The 25,132-nt window shown below is 45.0% G+C and overlaps 1 protein-coding gene across 1 annotated transcript in view; it reads left to right on the plus strand.

The window, feature by feature from the left end:
• Positions 1-24,271, plus strand: part of LOC115083852 (zinc finger protein 260-like) — a 37,720-nt gene extending 13,449 nt beyond the window's left edge. The window contains exon 4 of the mRNA XM_029587887.1: positions 20,078-24,271. Coding sequence (XP_029443747.1) covers positions 20,078-22,155 — 2,078 coding nt within the window. The 3' untranslated portion in view covers positions 22,156-24,271. The remainder of the gene's footprint in view (positions 1-20,077) is intronic.
• The last annotated feature ends 861 nt before the right edge of the window (positions 24,272-25,132 follow it).

Genomic DNA, 25,132 nt, shown 5'->3' on the forward strand with positions numbered 1-25,132 from the left:
AACTTCAAAACATCTGGTCGCAAGGAAAGAAAATCCTTCCTACGGGTTTGAGTCGTTTTAATCACATCTGGATAAATCCATATAAGGCTTCCATAGAAAGGAATCTGACGATTTCTAAAGAATAGACGCATTACATGATTTCTCTCAGTGAGAAATGCAAAGGACACCAATAAAGGTCTCCTTTGATTAATCTCGAAGTCAGTAGACATTTCCAAAATATTTGTTAAATTTAAAGAAGAAATTTGTTCCTGTTCTTGATTTGATTGCTGTTGAAGATAAAAAGCCTTTGTAACCACAGGCAAAGCTTGTTCAGGGATTTTTAAGTTCTTTTTCATATAGAATTTGAATAGCTCTAGTGGAGAAATAGAATTTATTACAGGAAAACTTAATATACGAAGATTATGTGCCCTTAATGCATTTTCAACTATCTCTAGTGTTTTTGAATTTATACGTTCAGAATCCATTAATTTTGCTTGTTTCACTTCAACTGTAGCCATTTTTCTTTCCAGTTCTTCTGTTCTATTGGAGAAATTTGTATTCAAATTATTATTCCTTATCGATTGATTTTGTATCTCCACTGTTACTTTAGACAAAGTTTTAACAGAGTTTTCTATAGAACTTAACATAGTCCATATCCCCTCCAGAGACATTGCATCAGGTTTCTTTGTAGAAGGACAAACTGAAAGTTCTTTAAGCTGTTTTAATGCCCCAACTTCGACAGTCCCCTCGCTTCCCCTAATACCTTGAGATGCAAATAATGTGGCCTCCTCCCGTGCAAGCGGCGTAGAAGCCCTCAGGGGTCCCTCCATTCCTCCTGGAGTTCCTTCCTCTGGTTGATTTTCACCTCTTTCTCCTTCCAAAGCTTCCACTCGCCATGCTCCGGTGCCTCCATTCCTGGCCATAGCCATGGCCCCTCCAACTTCCACCGAAGACGGGCAAGGTATCGCGTTGTTTCTGGGGTTAGCGGGTTTTCGCGGCAATCCGTGGCTCAGCGTTGTTTCAAAGGTCAAGGGGGTGATTCCTGCTCCTGAGTCACTCCCCCAGCGACCAGGCTCTCCGGAATAGTAGAAGCAGTAATGCCCGCCAATATGCCGGGGATTGTAAGCTGTCGGGGATCGACTGAAGGTGAGTTGGTAATCTCACCTCTTAGTCGTCCCTTTCTTTTAGTATGCGGCATTTTTAACCCAAAGTAGTAGTGAAAATGACAGCGTTCTCCCTCCGGCATCTTGCACAGGACTACATCTAGGCGGCCATCTTGCCTCCAAGTAGATGTATTTCTGCCCATCTCAGCCTCACACATCACAGGAAAAGACAACATTAGAGCAGACTTTCTAAGTAGGGAGAGTCTGGATCCAGGAGAGCGGGTGTTTGCTGAAGCCTTTCAGCTGATAGAAGATTACTAGGTCCTCCCATCCATCGACCTGTTGACACATCTGGACTTGGCCCATTTCCTAAAAGGGGTTAAACACCTCCGCCCACCCTTAAAGTGGCAGTTCTCCCTATGGAACCTCAATCTAGTATTGGACCTTTTAGCAGGACCTTCCTTTTGGCCGCTGTGCAGTTTGTCTCTACGCCTGTTAACACTGAAGACTTTCTTGTTGGCGATATGCTCGGCTCGTCGCATCTGTGAACTATAGACGCTGTCATGTTGGGGCTGTTTACTCCAGGAACATTACAGCTTCGCACTGTCCCTTCCTTCTTACCAAAGGAAGACCCGGAGTTTCCTCGAACCAGTCCATTTCCTTACCGTCCCTAAATAGATGCATGGACACAGTAGGCTTTTAGTACAGTACCTGGAACGTTCAGAACCGGTGCACAAGACGCACCACTTGTTTGTTCTTCATGGTGGGAGGAAACAAGGTGAAGCGACTTTGCAAGCTACCATAGCTCACTGGATCAAGGAAGTGATCATGGGAACTTATGTAGAGGCAGGGAAGCCTTTACCCCTTCAGGTTAAAGCTCATTCCACTAGGGCCCAGGCAGGGTCCTTGGCAAAAGCTAAGCTACTGTCTCCCGTCGACATCTGTAGAGCAGCGATGTGGTCCTCCTTACATACCTTCTCCAGGTTCTATCGCCTGGATGTCCAGGCCCGAGAGGATGCAGCCTCGTGGGCAGCCTCCTGCCTCATTCAGAAGTAGCTTTTGTACATCCCATTGGTCCTGAGTCCATCAGGATAAATTACTTACCTGATAATTTCATTTTCCTTAGTGTAGACAGATGGACTCAGCATCTCGCCCACAGCTGCCCATGAACGGTGCCAAGGAATCGCCCATGAGGTGAATCTTAATTTAAAGATGTTGCGGGTAAGCTGTTGTCCTATCCCTAGATCAGGGCATCTAAAATATTGCTGGGATTCAGCACTTATGTTTGGTTGATTACAGTTACGGTCAGCCATTTTTAATCAAGTTATTTATTTATTTATTTAACACTTTTCTATACCGACCTTCATGGTTAAAAGACCATATCAGATCGGTTTACATCGAATTGGGGAACTGTAACACAAATCATAATATGAAAAAGGAAGAACAAAGTTACATTTAACATGGAAAGCAAACTTGGAAGCAAGGACTGCTGGAAAGAAAGAAAGGCCTAAGAACGCAGTAAACAAAGAGTGTAAACAATTGATGAGTCAGGTGAGGCTCTTATCAAGAACTTGAATGTAGTACGGAGATCCATAGTTCATGAAGGATCTTTCGGTCGTCTAGTGGGTATTGGGGGGATCTGAGAAGGCTTGGAGGAAAAGCCAGGTCTTCAGTTTTTTCCTAAATGTTAGGATGTTAGGATGTTGTTCCAGATAGCTGGGCCTGCTGTCGAGAAGGCTCGATCTTTGGTCGTTATTAAGTTGTATTCAAGTTATTAAGTTGTATTCAAATTTTATTCAAGTTTTTCAATAGTATGTCCACAATGGCTTTTGAAGAGAATACTGAATGGCTGAGGTCACTGCAGGGGTATATCTAAGGTGACGTCAGCTTTGAAACCTGACTTTATCTCCATCTGCTGGCAGGGGAACACAAAACCCATTGGTCCTGAGTCCATCTGTCTACACTAAAGAAAACAAAATTATCAGGTAAGTAATTTCTCCACTATGCATGCTACATTAGAACTAGCAAAGAGGTTCCCTTCCAACTAATGGTCCCACCAGCACCGTACAAATTTCTTATAAAACTTGGAAGAAGGGGAGATCACGTGGTGCAGTGAAGGGGGAGGATGTAGGTCCCTCTCCCTCGGCGCCAGGCCTGCTTAATCAGACTTCATCTACCCCTTTACTTGTGCCAAAACCGTCTTAACTTATTACTCACCAGCAGGTGAATACTCAGGGCTCCGATTTGGCTGGAATGTCCACCCGTGTGGTGAGGAAGGAAAGGGGAAAGGAACGTCCCAAGCCTGCTGAAACTCTTGTCATGGCCGCCACCAGTGAGTCTGTCAGTTCCCCCTTTGCGGCAATCGTGGATATTAAGTGCGCTGTGTTGGAGGCCTTGGGCCCCGAACTTAAAATCCTCTCCTCCAAAATCACTGAACTTTCAGCTAACTTGGGTAAATTTGAAGGCCGATTTGAGGAGATTGAGTCCCGCGTGTCTGAGGCGCAAGATGGCCTCCACGTGGCCCAAACTGATATCGGGGCTTTGCAAATGGCAGTAGCGAAGCAAGGGCCCATATAGAAGATCTTGAAAATAGATCCTGCAGATTAAACCTGCTGTTTATAGGGCTGCCGGAAACGCTTGACGATCGCAATCTCGCCACAACTTTGGAGGCCTGGCTGGAGAAGGATCTTGCTCTCGCGCGCATGGCCGTCTGCGCATTGAGAGAGCACATCGCCTAGGCCCACGGGTCCCCAATGAGGCTAAGCCACGTGTAGTGGTGGCAAAAATATTTAACTACGCGCACAAGCAGGAGATATTGCAAGCGGCACGGGGAAAAAAAGGAGCTCACTTACGAAAATTCCCGGATCCTGGTGTTCCAAGATTTCTTAACGCAGCGGCATCTTATGGCCCCGATATGTACCCAACTCATCGCGCAGGGGGTCCGGGCTACATTGCTGTACCCGGCCCGCTTGCGAATGTCATCCCCGAACGGAGTGCAATGGTGCAATACGGTTGAAGAGGCAAGCAAATTATTAACTGTAAAGGAGCCCGCGACTGAGCCCTTACCATCTGGTTCAGTGGAATCTTGAGTGTTTTTTGGCTTCTCAGCGAGACGTTTTGTTTCATCTCATTCTTCTAATTCTCCCCTGACTCATGAGACCTTGGGTCCCGAAGGCAGTCGCCTTAGCCGGAACAGTTGAAGTATTTTTGGATCCTGACTGCTGAGAACTCCGCATGGTCTTAGTCTAATAAAATAGTTTGTATTATTCTTGTTTCCCACATGGGGAGTTCTTCTTCCTGTAGTTGGCTATGTTGCTGGGTACCTGAGTTTTTGGTTGTAGAGTTCTTTTTCTCTTTTCTTAGTATTTCACGCTCCAGTAACCTGTCCTGGGCCTCGGGTGGGCTGGTCCTAGTTTTTTTGTTTGTTTTTTTGTTGTTTCTTCTCTTTTATTTTTCTCTCTCTTATCATTAATGCTGGAGGGCATTCGGGCCAGACCTGTGACATAAGATGGCGCTGGAGATTTGGAGACCTGCCGGGCATGCATTTTGAAATGCCACTATTGGGGGAGGTGGTTGTAGATCGTTTGTTCTAGGGGAGACCTTGTGGTTTCAGCCTTAGGCCTTTGCGAGCCTTTTTTCTGGTTTGACCCCTTTGGAAATTATGCACGGAAAACCTGATGCCCACGTAATTTACATTCCCTATTTTTCTTCATTTTGGGCCTGAGGGTTTTTTTTTTTTTTATCAGTCCTTCCCATTACTCGATTTCCCCCGGGCTCCAAGGAAATGTTGGCTATTTTCTCTCTCATTCCATTGTTGGAGAATGATTTGGGGGTTTTTTCCAGCCCTATTTGCTTTTTTTGCGGGGCTTGGCCCCGGGGCATGCCCTTTTTTCTTGTTGGTTTTTTAACAGCGTAGGGCAGATGGGTATTGGGGTTTGTTTGTTTTTTCTTTTTCTCCTCCGTGTTTTTTACATGGCCCGGATAATTCTTCTAACAGCCTTGCCGAGACTCCAGATTTTTTTATCTGCTAATGTCTCAATTCACTTTTCTTTTTTCTTTTCTCTTTTTGCCCACCACGCCTAGGACAGACCAGACTGCCTTGTGTAACCACTTAGAGTTATTAAAGTCATGTTGCGGCACACCTGGCTGGATCTCAGATAGGGGGGTGACGGGGTGGATGAAGTCTGAGGCTGGGGGGTGGGGTGAATACCCATGGCAGGGATCTCGACCTTTAGTGAAGGTCTTGGGTATGTGGTACGAAAGGGTGATTGGGGGAGGGAGGGTGGTGTGGGAGTTGGGGGATTAGGGGTTTTGCTTGGAATCTTTACAGTCCATATTCTCATGTTTTGTTTGCTGTCATGGGTCATTTTATGCACAAAGTGGGAAATTGCTAGGTGGGCAGTTGGGGGCCTCGGCTGGGAGGGTCCCCGCTGCGTTCTATTTTCATCATGGTTTATGATAAACGTTTGTGTATTAAGAAATTTCTTCTTGTTAAATGCTTTGCTTATTGACTTCTTGTTTCCGGGCTGATTGTATGCCCATGACCTCTTTGATTGTATTGCGAAGCCTTTTTTTCGTGTTCTTAATAAAAAATGTTTGAACATAAAAAAAAAAAAATCGATTATTGCAATTCCCTGCTAATCGGCCTTCCAGCTAACACCATTAAACCCCTACAAATGCTGCAAAACGCCTCAGCCAGGATTCTGACTAAGACCAACAAGAGAAACCATATCACCCCTGTATTAAAGAACCTGCATTGGCTCCCGATCAAGTTCAGAATCATATACAAAACACTAACGATCATACACAAAACCATCCACAATTTCATTCCTCTGGAACTCAACTTTCCACTTCGACCACACATACCAGCTAGACCGAGAACAGCGTACAGAGACACTCTCCTAACACCATACATCAAATCCTCAAGCAAACGAACCATGTCCACAGCAGGTCCTGTACATTGGAACTCTCTACCGCCAGAACTCTGGTTAGAACAATGCCCTATCAATTTTAAAAAGAGACTAAAAACTTGGCTATTTGAGTAAGCGTTCCAATTATACTAATGACATACCATTGGCGTCACCATACTAACCAACAGGCCGAATTTCAGTCTATCCATTCATACTACCCTTATTATTTAGCAACCCCTCTCCACAGCTGATCACTCCAAAGTTTACTCAGAGCACCTGTCTCATTAAATAAATCCAGTATGTTCCTAGACCCTCAGCCAGACTAAACCTTACTCATAAACATGTCTTCTTCCATGTATTTAATATAATTTATGCGTTTTTCCCCATTTATTCAGATCCACGTTTTATGCCCCGTTCAATGTAATCGCATTCTTACATGCTTGTTTTCAGTTACAATGTAAACCGAGATGATATGTAAATCTTTACATGAATCCCGGTATATAAAAATGTTAAATAAGTCATGTAATTCTGTTGCTTTAATATTTTTTTATGTATAGTGCCATGCCCCCTCTCTTTCTTCCTACTCAGTCCTTCCTGAAGGGATTGTAGGCTGGCTTACTAAATCCTAGTCATGGTTTTCTGTGTACCAGGTCTCCGAGACAGCCACAACATGCAAGTCAGCTTTTTCCATGACTGCCTCTAGATCAAGGGCTTTATTTCTCATACTATGAGCATTAATGCACATAACTGTCCAGATATTGCCCTTTGTTTTCTATTTTGTACAAGTATTTAAAGTTTTAGTTACCTAAATGTTTTGTTCATCCCCGTTGATCCTAGTTTAAAGCCCTCCTTTTACAATAAACAGATTTAAACATAAAGTCCTCCTTAAAAAAAAAAGAACAATCCCTATTGGCATCTGGCAATGCATTATCGCAGTGCTTCTCAAGATCGCCTCTATTGCAACCTTATACCGCCAAATCATAGTCTGACACCCATAACTTTCTACATCAAGCTTTAGCTGAACAATGGTCATATAGATCCCCACACCCCTGTCCACTCCCTCCTGCCCCTTCCCTTCCATGGATTGCTTCCACCAACCGATAGACCACGTCTTCTCTGAGGAATGGCGCCATGGGACCGAGCCCCACTGTAAGATTGCAAGTGAATTCAATACGTCCTTGAATGATTGCTTCAAGCATAGAGCTAAATAAAAATTAAAAATATAAATAAAAATCATGAAATCCTGAATGGCCCATACATTGGAGTCTGTGACAGTGAAAACAAACACTGTACCTACCTAAATAATAGTCATAATGAATACAGCATATCCATCAATCCAAGCATGGACCAAAAAAGAATGAAAATGAAAATCCCAACAAAACCCCACTTTAGAGGCCGTACAAAGAGAATCAGTTATTGTAGGAAAAACGACCCCAAACGGAACAGCATAGAGCAGAGGTTCCCAAAGCCGTCCTGGAGGAGCCCAGCCAGTCGGATTTTCAGGAGATAAAATTTGCATGCTTTGGAGGCTGCAGGTTCTCCGGGGCAGATTTGGGAGCTATTGGCATAGAGTTGAAACCATAGAAATATACTTAAAGAAGCTCAAAACTGCATTCGTTTCATTCAGGTGTTAGCATCCTTAGAAGCTGAGGAACCTCCTTAATTCCACAAAGCCACCTTCCTACTTTAACCACCTGCTGCCATTTAGGATAGTGGAGGAGGAGGGACAGGTTCTTGAGAAAATGTCATTGCAGTTCTTGTTGCCATTGGCACGTTTGTAGCTTCCTCTGAGGTCTTTATTCTGGAGGTGGCCCCGCTTACAGTAATAGCAACTCCAAATGGGAACAGTCAATGGTCCCAAATGTTGGAATATAAGAACATTAGAAATGCTATACGGGGTCAGACCGAGGGTCCAACAAGCCCAGTATCCTGTTTCCAACAGTGGCCAATCCAAGTCACAAGTACCTGGCAAGTACTAAACATTAAAGAGATCCCAAGCTACTAATACAAGTAATAGCAGCGAATATTCCCTAATTCAGTTTGATTAATAGCAGTTAAAGGACTTCACCAGGAGCTTATCCAAACCTTTTTAAACCCATTTACATTAACTGCCTTAATCACTTCTTCTGGTAACAAATTCCAGAGCTTATTGTGTTTTGAGTGAAAAATAATTTTCTCGATTTGCTTCAAGTGTTGTTCTACTTTATTAGAATAGCTGTTATTTCACAAAATCTTTACCAGCTTGCAGATAGTCACAAGCGACAAGCTTTTATAAATCTCCACATTATGGCCTTCCCAATTTAGGCTTCCCATCCTTCTAGAACTTTTTCTTTTGTAGGGAAGCAATGGAAACAGGTGATAAGGTATAGATCATTTCGCTGAATTGTGCCCAATGAATGATGTGCCCTGTCAGTCCTGATATTAAATCCACCTTTGGGCCTTCTCTTGCTGCTAATATTGCCTTGCTAATATTTACAACTACTTGGTCACATCCTGCATAATCGGGAGACTCCAGAATTCCTGTAAAGCACAATTTGCTCTGGCGTGATCTGTTCTCCAGATCCTCTAATTTGTCCTAAATCTGAGAATGAGTTTTCTCAAGCTCTTCCTAAAATTTCTGCAAGTGCGTTGTTGTCACCTGCTCTTCTATCCTTGCTTAAACATCTTCCTCATGCCGCCTTATATCAAAGAGGTCGCTAGGCAGTTCTTCCACAATCTCAAGAATCTTTCTTAATAGCAACAATATCATTCTTAAACTCTTGAATCCAAGACTGGAAGTCTTCCCGAGTAAGATTTTCTCCCTTACCCAGACTAAGTGCGTAAGCCTTACCGCAGTCTTCCTCTGGCAGGTCACGATCTTCAGATTCCGCCATGCTGTTTTACTCCTCGCTGCTGCTTCTGATATAAGAGAAGTGCTTTAAATCCATTGATTTCTCAATAAAAATTGTTTAAACATAAATCCATTGATTTCTTTCTGTTAACCATGAAAAGAAGCTATCCTGACTTCCAGCCACCAGCTTTAGTTATTAAGGAGGTTCTGCAGACACAAGGAATTGAGGATTTATTATCTTGAACAGGGGAGCTCTTGCCTCAGGAACCATTCAGTATGAAGATGTTACTTCCTTGTTCCTGTCCTTTTTCAAATGAACTATCTTTTAAGAATTGAACAAGTTCAACAAGCAAATAAACACACACGGATATCCCTTCATACATATTAAAAGAATGAAATGGTAGAATCAACTCTGGTCTTCCCAGAGAATTTATGAAAGGGTTCTTGTACTCTATAGAAAGTCTGCAGCTTCTTCTTCTTGTTCGCATCCCGTCCACACCCGGCCCGTGTATGGGCCTGCTCACCTTCATGGTTCCACAGCAGGTCCCGGGTCGGTCTCCCTAGTGGCAGCTGCAAGCGCTGCCAGGCCCCGGCGTCCTGTGGCGGCGGTCGCCGGGCCTTCCACTGCGCACCAGGCCTCACGCCGGAGCTCGGCATCCTTGGCCATACCCCTATGCGCGCGTGGACTGCCCAGCCTCTTGTAGGGCCAAGGGCGGGTCCTAGCTCCATGGCGCGCCCTGATTGATTCCCTGTCATAAGGAAGTCCCTACTTGTACTTCCTTGCCTTGGCAATCGGGTCGGCGTTTGTGCTACGTTGTCACTGCGTTTGTTTCTTGCTCCAGTCTTGTTCCAACTCTCGTTCCAGGATCCTTCTGTTCCAATTCTGTTCCTATAAGAACATAAGGACATGCCATACTGGGTCAGACCAAGGGTCCATCAAGCCCAGCATCCTGTTTCCAACTGTGGCCAATCCAAGCCATAAGAACCTGGCAAGTACCCAAAAGAACCTGGCAAGTTCTCTTGTTCCTGTTTCTTAGTACTCCAGCGTCCTTCTGTGTCTGTTCGTCTCCCCAGGTAGTACCTCCGGACTGTCTTACTGGTACTGACATTGGCTTGTTCCTCGACCTGCCTGCCTGCTGCCTGCCTTCTGACTCCAGTCCGTTCCTTGACCTTCCTGCCTGCTGCCTGCCTTTTGACCTCGGCCTGCCTGTGTCCTCGTCTGACCTCCAGAACTTGACCTCTGCTTTGCTGACTACTCCTCGGACTGACTCCCGGACTTTGATCTCTGCCTGCTTGACCACACCGCTAGATTCTGTCTTTGTTCTAGCTTTGTCATCACCTACACTCTTCTGGTCCTCCTTGTTCCATCTGACCTCCAGTTTTGAACCTGACCATGCTCCCCTTCTGCCTGTGGGCACGCCGGACTTCTATTCTCCCAGGAGACCCTGTGAGGCCCACCAGTCCAAGAGATCCAGGTCCCTACGGGCTCCTCCCGGGGGGACCTCGGGCTTCCAGTGGTAAAGCTCTTCATGGCCTTTGTCTCCTCCAGTGCTCCACCCCCAGGGGGCAGTTGCTTCCTGATCCCTACCAGGAGGCAGTTCTTCACTGCCTCAGGACAAGGGTCCACTCCCGAGCGCAACAGGTTGCCAAGACATGGACTCAGCGGAGTCTCCCGCCTCCCGGCCCTACCGGGTTTGGCTGCCATAGTTAAACAACATCATCAAGGTTTGGAAACGCTGGCCTCTTCGGTGGAAGAACTTCATTCCCAGCTACAAGATACAGCTTTGGCCAACCCTGTGGGCCTCTCAGCCACCATGCTTCCCAAAGCATCTTTGGGACTTCCTGCACCTCCTCGATATAATGGGGATCCACGCTCCTGTCATGGCTTTCTTAATCAGTGTTTCATGCAGTTTGCACTTTTAAGGAAATCACCAAGGTGACCTTCATCCTGTCTCGTCTGGAAGGGAAGGCCCTTGCTTGGGCCTCTCCCTTATGGGAACGTTCTGATCCCATCCTTTCCAAGTTGTCTGAATTCATCGCTGTCTTCAAGCAGACCTTTGGAGACCCAGGCCGCCAGGCTATTGCCAGCCATAACTTACTCCACCTCTGTCAAGGGGCAAGGACCCTCTCTGAGTATACGGTGGAGTTTAGGACTCTGGCCACAGAGCTTGGGTGGCAAGAAGATTGTCTGCAAGCCATCTTCCTAGATGGACTCTCCTGTGCTCTCAAAGATGAGCTCTCCATCCGTGAGACTCCCACATCTCTAGAGGACCTGATATCCCTTGCCAGTAAGATTGATCATCGTCTCTGGCAAAGATGCCTAGAAGTAAAGGCTCCACGCTCTCCTATAGCATGTCCTACAAGTGCCTCCAATCATCCAGTGAAAATTTCAGCAACACCACCCCCCACCGTGGTGGAACCTATGGAGGTGAATCGTGGGTACTTCTCTCCGACTGAACATCTCTGTCGGTGGAAGGAGGGTCTTTGCCTTTACTGTGGCACTTCTGGACATCGTCTGCAGTCCTGCCTGGTTCAGCCGGGAAACTGCAACGCCTGAGCCCAGCGGGGGTCCTGAGCTTGGGCGCAACTGTTACTGGCCCTAAACTCTTGCTTCCTGTATCCCTGGGTATCAAGGCCCACACCTTCGCTACCACTGCTCTTGTTGATACCGGAGCAAGCAGCAGCTTCATTATGGATGACATCGTCAAGCTCCTGAACATTCCTCTCCAGCTTTTGGAGGTGAGTCTTCACATAGCCTCCATCCAAGGAGATCATCTTCCAGGACTCATCACTCACCAGCCAGTGGCTGTTTGTCTTACCGTGGGCACTCTCCACGAGGAAGAGATATCCTTCTATGTATTGAAGCGATCAACCCATCCGGTTATCCTGGGGTTGTCCTGGTTCCAGGCCTACGAACCCCAGTTCGATTGGCATTCCCTGCAGTTGGTACAGTGGAGCTCCAAATGCCAGAAAACATGTTTGCATTCTGTATCTCCAGTAGTTCCTGTCCTGAAGTCTGTTACATTACCTGGTTTGTCTCCACAGTATACTGACTTCAGCGATGACTTCTCAAAGCAGAAAGCGGATACCCTGCCTCTGTTAAGCAAGTTCAACTGTCCTATTGAACTCCTGCTGGGCACTACGCCTGCCAAAGGCAGAACCTACCCATTGTCTCAACCTGAGACTCAAGCTTTGTCTGAGTTTATTAAGGAGAATCTAGAAAAAGGATTCATCCGTCCATCTGACTCCCCTGCAGGCGCGGGGTTCTTCTTCATTAAGAAAAAGGACGGCGGTCTACGCCCTTGTATTGATTACAGGTGGCTCAACACCATAACCTGCAAAGACCGGTACCCGCTGCCCCTCATTAGTGAACTGTTCGATTGCCTTGAAGGGGCGCGGATCTTCTCCAAGTTGGATCTGAGGGGTGCGTACAAATTGGTATGCATTCAACCTGATGATATTTGGAAAACCGCATTTAATACAAGGGATGGTCACTACGAATATACTGTGATGCCCTTTGGGCTATGCAATGTCCCAGCAGTCTTTCAACACCTTATGAACGAAATCTTATTTATTTATTTATTTATTTTTAACTTTTCTATACCGATGCTCCTGTACAGGATACATATCGCACCGGTTTACATGGAACTGAAAACAGTCGCCGGGAGGCGTATACAATGAAACATAGGAACAAAGAACGTTCGGGGAAATAAAACAGTGTGGGGAAATGTAACATTGGAACAAGGAATGTGCGGGGAAATAAGACAGATATGTGAAAACTTTAGCAATATAAGGGAATACACTACCATATAATGTGGTAGATATAACATAATATTAAAAAGAGTAAGTTTAATAATAATATGAATGGGAAAAGAGGCCTAAGCCTCGGGGAAACATAGTATGCTTGAGCAAATGGGTAATCTTCTGAGATCTTCTGTATTCCTTCTTAGTCGTATACTTTGACGACATCCTGATCTATTCTAAAGACCTTGAATCTCATCGAGATCACATTCGGATCGTCCTCCAACACCTGAGAGAGAACCATTTGTATGCCAAGCTGGAAAAATGCCTGTTTGAGCATAATCGCTTACCCTTCCTAGGGTATATCATTTCTGACCGAGGATTTTCTATGGATCCTGAGAAGGTCCAGGGGATCCGCAACTGGCCCCAGCCAGTAGGCCTCTGTGCCTTACAATGGTTTCTTGGCTTTACCAATTATTACCGGAGCGTCATTGCTAATTATTCTTCTCTGGTTGCCCCGCTCACCGCGATGACTAGGAAAGGGGCCAACACTCGGGTGTGGACACCCAAAGCATTAGCCGCCTTTCAGACGATCAAGGAGACTTTCTGTTCTGGCCCTTGCCTGCAGCATCCGGACCCTAAACGTCCATTCATCATAGAGGTCGACGCCTCTGCAATCGGCGTAGGAGCCGTATTGAGCCAGTTTTCCTCCAAGGGTAAACTGATTCCCTGCTCTTTCTATTCATATAAGTTTTCTCCTATGGAACAGCGTTATACCATTGGTGACTGTGAACTCCTCACAGTCAAATTGGCGCTTCAAGAGTGGCGCCCCTGGTTGGAAGGGGTGTAACACAAGTTTACCATCTTCACTGACCATAAGAATCTTGAGCACCTTAAAGAGGCTCAACTCCTGAACCCTCGCCAAGCCCAATGAGCACTTTTCTTCAAATGATTTAACTTCGTTCTCTGTTTCCGCCCTGGTTCCAAGAACCTCCGCACTGAAGAGCTATCCAGATCATTTGAACCTGAAGATGTCCCTGAATTTCCTAGTTTCATCACTGATCCTGCCTGTATATCCCTTGCTGTGACCACTACAGTTCCTACTGGGAAAACCGTCGATCCACGTAGACTACGTGAACGAGTTCTGAAATGGGCTCATGATTCCAAGTTGGCAGGCCATCTGGGTCGTGCCCGGACCTTAGAGATGTTATGAAGACACCTCTGGTGGCCCAATATGGTGCAAGACTCCTGAAACTATGTGGACCCATGTCCCATCTGTGCCCAAAAGAAACTGCCTACTGGAAAGCCTTGGGGCTTACTTCAACCACTCCCAGCACCTACCGAGCCATGGTCAGCATCTCGACTAACTTTATTACGGACCTGCCTCCTTCCCAGAACAATACCGTGATTTGGGTCACCATCGACCGTTTTTCGAAAATGGGTCACTTCATTCCTCTGCCGGGCCTTCCTTCGGCCCTGGAATTGGCAAAGCTGTTTCTGAAGAACATTTTTCGCCTTCATGGAGATTATTTCCGATCGGAGACCACAGTTTGCTGCCAAATATTGGCGTTCCCTATGTAAGAAGTTTAACATTTCCTTAAGCTATACATCGGCCTATCATCCACAGACCAATGGTCAAGCTGAAAGGACCAATCAGACTCTGAAGACTTTCCTCTGTTCCTATGTAAATGATCAGCAGGAAAAGAAAAGCCGATCTGATATGTAATTAAATCGATCTGATATGTAATTTTGCACATGAATGTCAGTATCTAAAAGTTCCAAATAAATAAATAAGAACATAAGAAATTGCCATGCTGGGTCAGACCAAGGGTCCATCAAGCCCAGCATCCTGTTTCCAACAGAGGCCAAACCAGGCCACAGGAACCTGGCAATTACCCAAACACTAAGAGGATCCCATGCTACTGATGCAATTAATAGCAGTGGCTATTCCCTAAGTAAACTTGATTAATAGCCGTTAATGGACTTCTCCTCCAAGAACTTATCCAAACCTTTTTTGAACCCAGCTACACTAACTGCACTAACCACATCCTTTGGCAACAAATTCCAGAGCTTTATTGTGCGTTGAGTGAAAAAGAATTTTCTCCGATTAGTCTTAAATGTGCTACTTGCTAACTTCATGGAATGCCCCCTAGTCCTTTTATTATTCGAAAGTGTAAATAACCGAGTAACATCTACTCGTTCAAGACCTCTCATGATCTTAAAGACCTCTATCATACCCCCCCCCCCCTCAGCCGTCTTTTCTCCAAGCTGAACATCCTTAACCTCTTCAGCCTTTCCTCATAGGGGATTATCTTATTGGTACTGACCTTGGCTTGTTCCTTGACCTGCCTACCTGCTGCCTGCCTTCTGACTCCAGTCTGCTCCTCGACCTGCCTGCCTGCTGCCTGCCTTTTGACCTCGGCCTGCCTGTGACCTCGTCTGACCTCCGGAACCTGACCTCTGCTTTGCTGACTACTCCTCAGACTGACTCCCGGACTTTGACCTCTGCCTACTTGACCACGTCGCTAGATTCTGGCTCTGTTCCTAGCCTTGTCATCACCTACGCTCTTCTGGTCCTCCAATTTCGAACCTGACTGTGCTCCCTTTCTGCCTGTGGGCACGCCGGACTTCCATTCTCCCAGGAGAACCTGCGAGGCTCACCTAAGTCCAAGCGGCCTAGGTCCCTTCGAGCTCCTCCTGGGAGCGCCTCGGGCTTCCAGTGGTGAAGCTCTTCCTAGCCTCTGTCTCCTCCAGTGCTGCGTCCCCTGGGGGCAGTTGCATCCTGGTCCCTATTAGGAGGCAGTTCTCCACTGCCTCAGGACAAGGGTCCACCCCTGAGCGCAGCACTTCCACTGTGCAATTATCTAATTATTACCACATTATACACATCCTATAATTTACTAAACAAATCCCATATGGAAGAAAAGATCTTATTTCAGATAAGACACAACTGCATCTAGCAGCCATTAAGGAATGATTTGCTAAGTCAGTGGTTCCCAACCCTGACCTGGGGACCCCCCACCCAGTCGGGTTTTCAGGATATCCACAATGAATATGCATGAGAGAAAATTTGCATGCACTGCCTGAAAACCTGACTGGTTGGGGAGTCCCCAGGACAGGGTTGGGAACCACTGTGCTAAGTTATGGTGTGCACCTGTTCCCTGGAAGAATGACAGATTCACTGTAAATGGACCAATACTGTGTTTAATTTTGTTGTATCAATTTCCAAAGTGCTTTCACCTATGGACAATGCCAGCACAACTGACCTATGTTGCTACATTGCTTTCAGCATTTATTAGAAATATTATGGAATAATTCTGCTCATTGTAATCAGAAGCCATCTGCAGAATATCTTGTAGATTGTACAAGAAATAAAGATTGTTTAATCAATCAGACAGTAACACTGACAAGCCAAACATTGCAAACTTTCTAAAATAAAAATCCACATCACTTGGCTACCCAGTGCTCTCCAAAATACATGGATCTCTTTTCCATCACAAATCTCAGGAGCATAGGAATGTTTAAAAAATCTGCATTCAAACTCATTTGCCATGGAAGATGCAGATTTCCAAAAACTGGCTAGATTTTCTGTTGTGGCTAACCACATTTGTGGGGACAGCTTTTATCCTTTTAGGTACGGTATTCTCTCTCTCTTCCCCCTCCCCCATAAGTCTCGTGGGCCCAGTCCTGGTGACATATCCAATTATTCCCCAGTGACTTGAGACAGCTCCAGGAAAACACAGCTCCAAAAGTCCTGGATCTTAGAACACATTCCCCCTGCATGTAAATGTGCACCATAATGTCCCCAAGCTCTCCAACAGTATGGGTTACACTAAGGATGAATTGTATGAGAGAAAAGAAGAAATCTCTGTTTTTTGATGCAAACAAATCAGTTCAGAATGCCAGGGGCAGAAAGAAATACTGAGGGCATTTTCCCATAATCCTTCCCTTATAGATGGCTGCTGCTGTCCTCCTCTTATGATCCTTCCCACTAATCAAGGACTCTAGAAAATTAGGTGTGGGGTCCATCTTCCATCTTTAAATTCCCTGTACGTACCCGGATCAGTCCAGGACAGCTGGGTTTTGCCTCCCTACCAGCAGATGGAGACAGAAGAAGACTTTGCGGACTCTGTCCTATACCCTGAGGTGCCACCTAGTGTCTGCCAGTATTCTTCTGTCTCCAGCAGATGGTGGAGGTGCAAAGCCTAGTGTCTCTCGGTGGTACTAAGTTAGGGTTTTTTTTGTCTTAGCTTAGTGCTGCCCTTTTTGGTGGTTTGTTAGGGATCTGGACAGGTTCCTTTAGTTAAAAAAAACCCAAAAAAAGTTAGGAAGCTTTTCTTCAGGCCAGTAGTGCAGCGTCTAGCCTCCCAGGGGGTTGTCAGGTCCTGGTGGGACCATCCCCCCTGGTATTCGAGGCTGCAGAGCAGAGGGTTGGGGACCCTATTTCTGCCGTGGCTCGGGGTGATGCCGGGGGTCTCGGCCACTCACCCTCGACCAGCCTGCTGTTTTACCAGGTAAACTTTAAACCAGTCTGTGGAACTTCCTTCCTTTGCGGGGGTGGATTCTTCTTCTCCAGAGGCAAAGGAGTTGCAGAAGTTGGACGTGAAGAGGGCTCTGTTACGCTATTTAGAGGTAACGAACGGTTTTCGACTTTCGGACCACCTCGTCGTACTTTAGAGTGGGCCCAAAAAAGGGCAGAAGGCATCTAAGTCAACGATTGCCCGATGGTTGAAGGAGGTGATTTCTTCTGCTTACCTGGTTCAGGGTCGTCCGCTTCCTTCTGGCCTTAAGGCCCATTCTACTCGCTCGCAGTCGACCTCTTGGGCGGAGTGCCAGCAGGTGTCGCCACAGGAAATTGTAGGGCGGCCACCTGGCAGTCTCTGCATACCTTTGCAAGGCATTATCGGCTTGATGTCCAGGCTCCAGAGCCCGGTTCCTTTGGGGCCAGTGTGCTCCGAGCGGGACTCTCTCAGTCCCACCCTGGTTGAGATAGCTTTGGTACGTCCCAGCTGTCCTGGACTGATCCGGGTACGTACAGGGAAAGGAAAATTGGTTCTTACCTGCTAATTTTCGTTCCTCTAGTACCACGGATCAGTCCAGACGACCCACCCAGGAAGACGATGGAGAGTCCGCTCGGCTGGTGGCTGATCATTCTCTATGCAAGTTTTATTCTCTGCATTTCGTTATTTGTTACATGTGGTTTTATGGTTGATAGTTATGGTTTTTTGTATCTGTTTTTTCTGCTTGGGTACTGAATCATACTGGCAGACACTAGGTGGCACCTCAGGGGTATAGGACAGAGTCCGCAAAGTCTTCTTCTGTCTCCATCTGCTGGTGGGGAGGCAAAACCCAGCTGTCCTGGACTGATCCGTGGTACTACAGGAACAAAAATTAGCAGGTAAGAACCAATTTTCCTACATTGCAGGGACTTTTTCAATTCTTTGTATTTAAATTGGAAACTGTAAGCAGATCAAAGTTAACCTTAAGATCCTCATAAGGGAATCTCTCTCTAGTGTCCCATCTGTACTGCACGTATCTGTGTCCTTTTACTCCTGGGAAGCTACAGCTTACGCAGATATCCCAAAAGATACTGCTGGGCTCTAATGTAGTCTTACAGTAGGAAACTATTTTTCCTACCACCTAACACTGTGCATGGAGCATCCCAAATGGATGGCCTGTGGGATAAAATATAATTGTTCCTGTAGATTCTCTTTACCCATGTTAACATTTTTTAAACTTGTGAGTAAAAGAAAATCCATGCAGACAAAAATAGAATTATTCTTAGTCTATGCCAGGTTCATCACCCCCACTCCCCACTCCCTACCCCCCACCCTAACACACATTCTGGTTTGTTGCCTGGGAGGGAGAGGGTTTGGAGCAGGAAGCAGAGGGGCTGCTCTATTACCTGAGATTCAGAACAATGGCTAATAGAGTTATCAGGGCAGAGCCCTTCCTGCTAATGCAAAGGGAAGCAAGCTGTGCAGGGCCCTTTGACTCATAGGATAAAGCTAACTCTGCCCTGGAATGCCCCACCCCACCCTGAGCTAGCTGAATAGACAGGTTTTCTGGCTATTTCCGAAAGTACAGCCATGATTACAGTCCTTTGCTTTCTGAGTCATTGTGAGCTGCAGAGGGAAGAGATAAAAAGTTTCCAGCTTGAAGAGCACAGAGTTGGGTTGATGTCTACACGGCAAAGCCTGCTCAGAGATTTCAAAAGTTAGCTGAACCATGGCCATGTTGGGTTGATTGTTTAGAATGTATTTATGTAATTACATGGTTAATGTTTTCAGTTTCTTACTTTATGATTTTATACATTTCTTTTCATTTTCCCCTGTAATTCTTGTCTCCAGTCCTTGTCGCTCTCTCCTTTGCCTCCGCTCTTTAGCTGTAATATTCCTTCCTGTGCTGGGTTACCTCTTCTGCGTTTCAGGCTCACTCCTCCATCTCGGCTCTCTCACTGCAGATCACAGGGAAATTTCATGCTGTCCACCCTGGGACAAAGTCTGCAGCTGCTTTTTATCCTTGGAACTTGCACCAAGTGCGGGCACATTTGAAATGGAAAATAATGTACAAAGATTGTAAAATGTCTTTCCCCAGTCTAAACCCACCTCTAGCAATGCTTCCGCTCAATGTGATTAAATCTTTGCACACATATTTATACACACGGAGGGAGAACAGTTTACAGAGAGCCATTTATATCTAAATTGTCTTACCTGAGTAAATGGCTTTGAAAATTGTCTTAAAATTAGATACAGGGAAAAAAGTGAAAAATTGTGAAAGTGAGTAGACAATCAAATGAAATGGTAGAAAAATCAGTGGCTACAGCATTGCCCTTTCACGATTCAAGACTGCCTGGTATGATCATAGTCCATTCACCACTAGTACAGCATTGAAATCAGATTCAAATCTCTCCAAAGAATGAAATAAGAATGTAGATATGCTCATGAACACTTAGCTCATGTATCCAAAGCAAAGTCCAAAGAAGTCCCACAAATCTTGAAATGTGGACTTTACCTTGGATACATGAGCATATCTACATTCTTACTTATTCCTTTACAAAGATTTCAATTATTGTAATTCCAATGTTGCACTAGTGGTGAATGGACTATGATGATAGCAGACATTCTTGAATTGAGAAGGGGCAATGCTGTAGTCACTGATTTTTCTACCATTTCATAAGATTTCTAACTCACTTTCACAATTTTTCCACACAATTTTTCTGCATCTAATGTGCTGTTTGTTTGTATAGGTGAAGTTGATTATCAATTTTTTTGTATTTTGTAATTATTTAAAATTGTACTCAATGATCCTTAGAAACAGAAAATATTTCTGCATCCTGTCCCTTTCTTTCACAAGGACAAGACGCAGTGTTACAGGCCAATGTTAGGACACAATGCTTGTAAAACTTTCATAGCAAGAACACAACAAGAAAAAGCAAATGTTATCGTATTACTGAACTCATTAAACTGTCCTTCCCCAACAATAATGCCTAATGTTTACTTTTTTTTATCTAGAAAATTATGATCCCAGATTCGATAAACCGGAGACACATCACTGGGAGCTCAGTGAGAATCCAGAAGGGAGCAAGGTGTTATCAGAAGGAGATGCAGAGGAGACTTCTTCCTGTTCTGAGTGGGGGAAAAAGTGCAGGAATCAGTCCATTAAAAAAAAGCAAATAAATTTAACAGGAGACTCAACTCCATATGAGCAATGTACCAGAAATATCATACACAGAGGGGAAAAGCAGAGAAACCAGACAACAGTAGATAGATGTGTTTGTGAGATACTCCTCGGGTATCCTGTGACTCTGAAATCACAGCATAAATCTCACACTGAAGAGAGACCATCTACATCTGCAGACTGTGGGAAAACCTTCAGTCAGAAGGAAGAGCTACAGGTACAACAGAAAACATGCACAGGAGAGATACCTTTTACATATTCTGAGTGTGGGAGAAGTTTCAATAGTAAGCAAGAACTAATACAACACCAGAAAATTGACAAAGGAGAGAGACTGTGTACAAGTGCAGAGCATTCAGAAAGCTTCAATAAAGCAAGCCTCACAAAATACAAGAAAAATTGCACCAAAGAGAGAACAGTTTCTTCCACTGATGATGACAAAATCTTTAATCAGAAAGAAAACTTAACACAACATTCAAAATTATATCAAAAAGAGAGGAAAAATTCAAGTGATAAATGCAGTAAAAGCTTCTGTAAGAGAAAAGTCTTTTCAAAACAAATAAAATTGCATACTGATGCGAGACCATTCTTTACTCAGTCTGAAAAAATTGTCAGTAGAAGGAGAGACCTCCCACAACAAACAATCCACAAAGGAGAGAGACAATGTACATCTACTGAATGTGGTAAAAGTTTCAGTCAGAAGACAAAACTCTCAAATCACCAAAGAACCCACATTGGAATGAAATCTTTTACATGTATGGAATGTGGTAAAAGCTTCAGTCGCAAGACAAACCTCACAGTCCACCAAAACAACCACATTGGAGTAAAACGATTTATATGTACTGAGTGTGGTAAATGCTTTAGTCAGAAGAGATATCTCACAATCCACCAGAGAATCCATAGTGGAGTAAAATCATTTACATGTACTGCATGTGGTAAAGGGTTTAGTCAGAAGAGGTATCTCCTAAAACACAAGAGTATTCACACTGGACTAAAACCATTTAAATGTTCTGAGTGTAGTAAAAGCTTCAGGCATGCCCAATTTCTCAGAAGGCACCAGAGAATCCACATGGCAGTGAAACCATTTATATGTCCTGAGTGTGGTAAAGGCTTTAGTCAGAAGAGATGTTTCACAAGCCACCAGAGAATCCACACTGGGGTAAAACCATTTAAATGTTCTGAATGTGGTGAAAGCTTTACTAACAGAGAATCTCACAGAAGGCACCAGAGGATCCACAGTGGAAGGAAGCCATTTACATGTACTGAGTGTGGTAAAAGTTTCAGTTGCAAGGCAAACCTTATTGTTCACCATATAAGCCACAGTGGATTAAAGCCATATACATGTACTGAGTGTGGTAAAAGCTTCAGTTGCAAAGCAAACCTCAGAGTCCACCAACGCATCCACACTGGACTAAAACCATTTACATGTACTGTGTGTGGTAAAAGCTTTAGAATGAAGGCACACGTCACAAGTCACCAGAGAATCCACACTGGAGTAAAGCCATTTGAATGTACTGAGTGTGGTAAAACCTTTACTCAGAAGGCCCATGTCTCAATCCACCAGAGAATACACACTGGAATAAAACCATTTACATGTACTGAATGCGGTAAAAGCTTCAATCGCATGGAATCTCTCACAAGTCATCACAGAGTCCATACTGGGGTAAAACCATTTACATGTACTGAGTGTGATAAAAGCTTCACTCGGCGGGCACACCTCGCCAGCCACCAGCGAACACATACAGGAGTGAAACCATTTACATGTCCTGAATGTGGTAAAAACTTTAGTTGCAAGGGAAACGTGAGGATTCACCAGAGAATCCACTCTGGAGTGAAACCATTTACATGTACTGAGTGTGGCAAAGGCTTCAGTCAGAAGAGACATCTCACAAATCACCAAAGAATCCATACTTGAGTAAAACAATGTACCTGTATTTAGTGTGGTAAAATCTTCACATACAGATTTTACACTAGTGTAAAACCAATCACAGATTCTGAGTGTGCTAAATGATTCAGTGAAAAGTCATATCTCATAGTCCATACAAGGAACCAGACTGGAGTAAAATCTCCATTGAGAGGACAAAGATCAAGAATCATCAAAGATCCCTTACAGGACTGAAAGACAACTTTCCATATTGGAAAACTGAAAACGTTTTTCAGACTGAAGACTCTAGCATAAAAGTACTTGAGCAGGAAGGTTTATATAAATATATAGGACAAATGAAAGTGTACATATTTAACAAAAGTTACTGAAAGACCAGAAAAGAGTACTAGGGGAGAAGGGTGGCCGACTCCAGCCTCAAGAACCACAAATAAACTGTTTCAGGATATCCATAATGAATAGGCATAAGATTCATTTCCATATGCTACATCTGTTGTATGCAAATCTATCTAATGCATATTGATTGTGATTATCCGGAAAACCTAGCCTAAGGAATTTCTAAGTTGAGCATGACAACTCTGGCTAAGGTTGTATTTAGAAGGTTGCCTTACTGGTCTCAGAGGTCTCACACTAGCACACATTGCATGACTAATAAATGTGAGAGTAGAAGAAGTAAACAGCAGAGGTGCAGAATCACAAGAAAGTAAATTGTTTTGGGAAATTCTTTGCATTTCTCAAAACAGTTTCAGGTGCAGACAGAAAGGGAGGTATAACTAGGGCTTAATTTATAGCCACAAACAGTGAAATTTGTATGTAGGGGGATAAGTGGTGGCTGGAGGCTGGGATAGGGAAGGATCAGGACCATGACTGGGGACGAACTCTCTCTCATAAACAGAAACACTCTCTCACACCTGGGAACACTCTTCCTCCTCCATTTCCCAGTGATGCTTCATCTCCAGCCCATACCAGTGCTCAGACCCCAACCATTTTTCATCTACCAGTGCTTAGTAAGCACTTGTGGGTGAAGGACAACTGTTGAGGGGGTGTTAGAACACTGTTGGGAGCAGCGGATGGAGGATGAATGATGTACGGAGGAGAGTAGGGAAATAGGGCCTTTCTCTCTACCCTCCTTTTCCTTCCCAAGCCCCCAACTCCACCCCATGATTCCTCCAGTGGCACTTAGTAAGGATGCACATTTGTTTAAATCAAAATCTCAAAATATGATGTCTAGGGGCAATATGTTTAATTCAGGGACTTCTGAAATGAACTGGGGACCCCTGAATAAAATGAAACTTATTCAGTCCTTTTTTTTTTTAAAGAATGTATCAGCCCGAGGCCAGGACCTCATCTAGGGCATAGGCCGTGTCCCAAAGCGGGGACCACGGACTAGGCCTGAGCATGATGCCGGGGTCTTGGCCTAGATCTGGGCTGCTGCAAAAGCCTCAGCCAAGACCCCAGAAAAATTTTAAAACTTACCTGATCCATCGGATATCTGACAAAGGCCAGGTCTTCGATCCAGACCCAGGCCTGATGCTCGGGCCCCAGAGCCTCTATGCTGGGGCCTCAGCCTGGGCCTGATGCTGCAGCCCGGCATAGAGGTTGAGTCCTAGTAGATGGCACCATTTTGATGTATGGTAAAGCTGAGGAATGCAGTATATCAAAAAGGCGCTATCCACTGGGAGGAATGCGCTGGAGTTAATTAACTCTGGTGCTACCCCAGCGGATGGAGTCAGTTGACATTCAAGAGCCGAAGAAGGAAGAGAAGGAAGAGGACCTCCGAGGCCTGCTAGGATGAGGTCCAGGCATTGGGATCCAGCCTCCAAGCGATGGGCCTGGTCTAGGTCAAGGCCTCAGCATCGGGATCCAGATTCCAGGCCGGGATACGGCCTATGCAAAGCTGAGGCCTCGGTTGGGCTTAAGCCTCGCCGACAGATCCCCATCAGACCTGGCAAGTAGGGTCAGGGGGGCTCCTGGCACTGGTATTTTTTGGTTAGGAGGGAGGCCTTGGTAGGCCCTATTTTTGTTTTTTTGTCTTTTTTTTTTTTAGGAGGGGGCTTTACGTTTGATTTGGTTTTTTTTCATACAAATAAAACATTCCACGAACCAAAGTTTGTGGAGAAAAGAAACCGAAAAACGAAAATGAATTATTTTTCCCTACATATCCCTACTACTTATCTCCTCCCAGTGGTCCTAGAGCATCTAAGTTTCACCACAATCCTTAGTGGTTCTCAAATCCTCTTCCCCCCCCCCCCCCCCCCCGATAGTCACTAATTCCCCATTTCCTGAATATTATCCTCTATAGCAACTCTCTTCCTCACCCTCCTTGGTCGGTAAGGCACGTTTCTTCTCTATGAACTGGACTTACCAGGCTATCCTAAGCCTTGGGGATGGGGCGGACTGACATACCACATGCTTAGCCTCCGGGTAGAGGAGGATCTGGAATTCAAAAGCACATCTCACTCTCTACCCCCTCAGGGGAGAAGTCAGGGAGCTGCACCATGTTCTCTCTTCACTCACCGGCTGATGCAGAAAAGTGTAACCAGCTGAACGCACCTTTCTGCCTGCACTTCAGTGCATGTTTTCTGGGTGCAAAACTTGCTGATGCAGCAAGGAGTTCTGCATGCAGAAAATGTGCATTTCTATAAGGGAATACTGCTTAGCACCCTCACATGGAAATCCCATGGAAACGAGAGCATTAACCAGTGCTCCCCGATGCAGAGAGACTTCAACTGGCCAGAGCAACGTTTTTTGTTTTTTTTTCAAAATAATTTTTATTCCAGGACAAGAAGTACAACCAGAACTTGAAATACAGAAAAAAATACAAAAGTAGCCTTTCTTAGCACTGGGAACTTAACTCCTGGGTCAAGGCTGGAGTTAAGTTTCCAGCGCTATGAAAAAAAACAGTATTTACTCGATAGCCTGTCAGGGATGCCTCCACCCCCGCCCCTTCCTAACTGAAAATGTGCGCTCAGCCTGGCCGAACACACGTTTTAAAGCTTAGGTGCATTTT

This window comes from Rhinatrema bivittatum, chromosome 2, assembly GCF_901001135.1.
Source record: "Rhinatrema bivittatum chromosome 2, aRhiBiv1.1, whole genome shotgun sequence".
NCBI lineage: Eukaryota > Metazoa > Chordata > Amphibia > Gymnophiona > Rhinatrematidae > Rhinatrema > Rhinatrema bivittatum.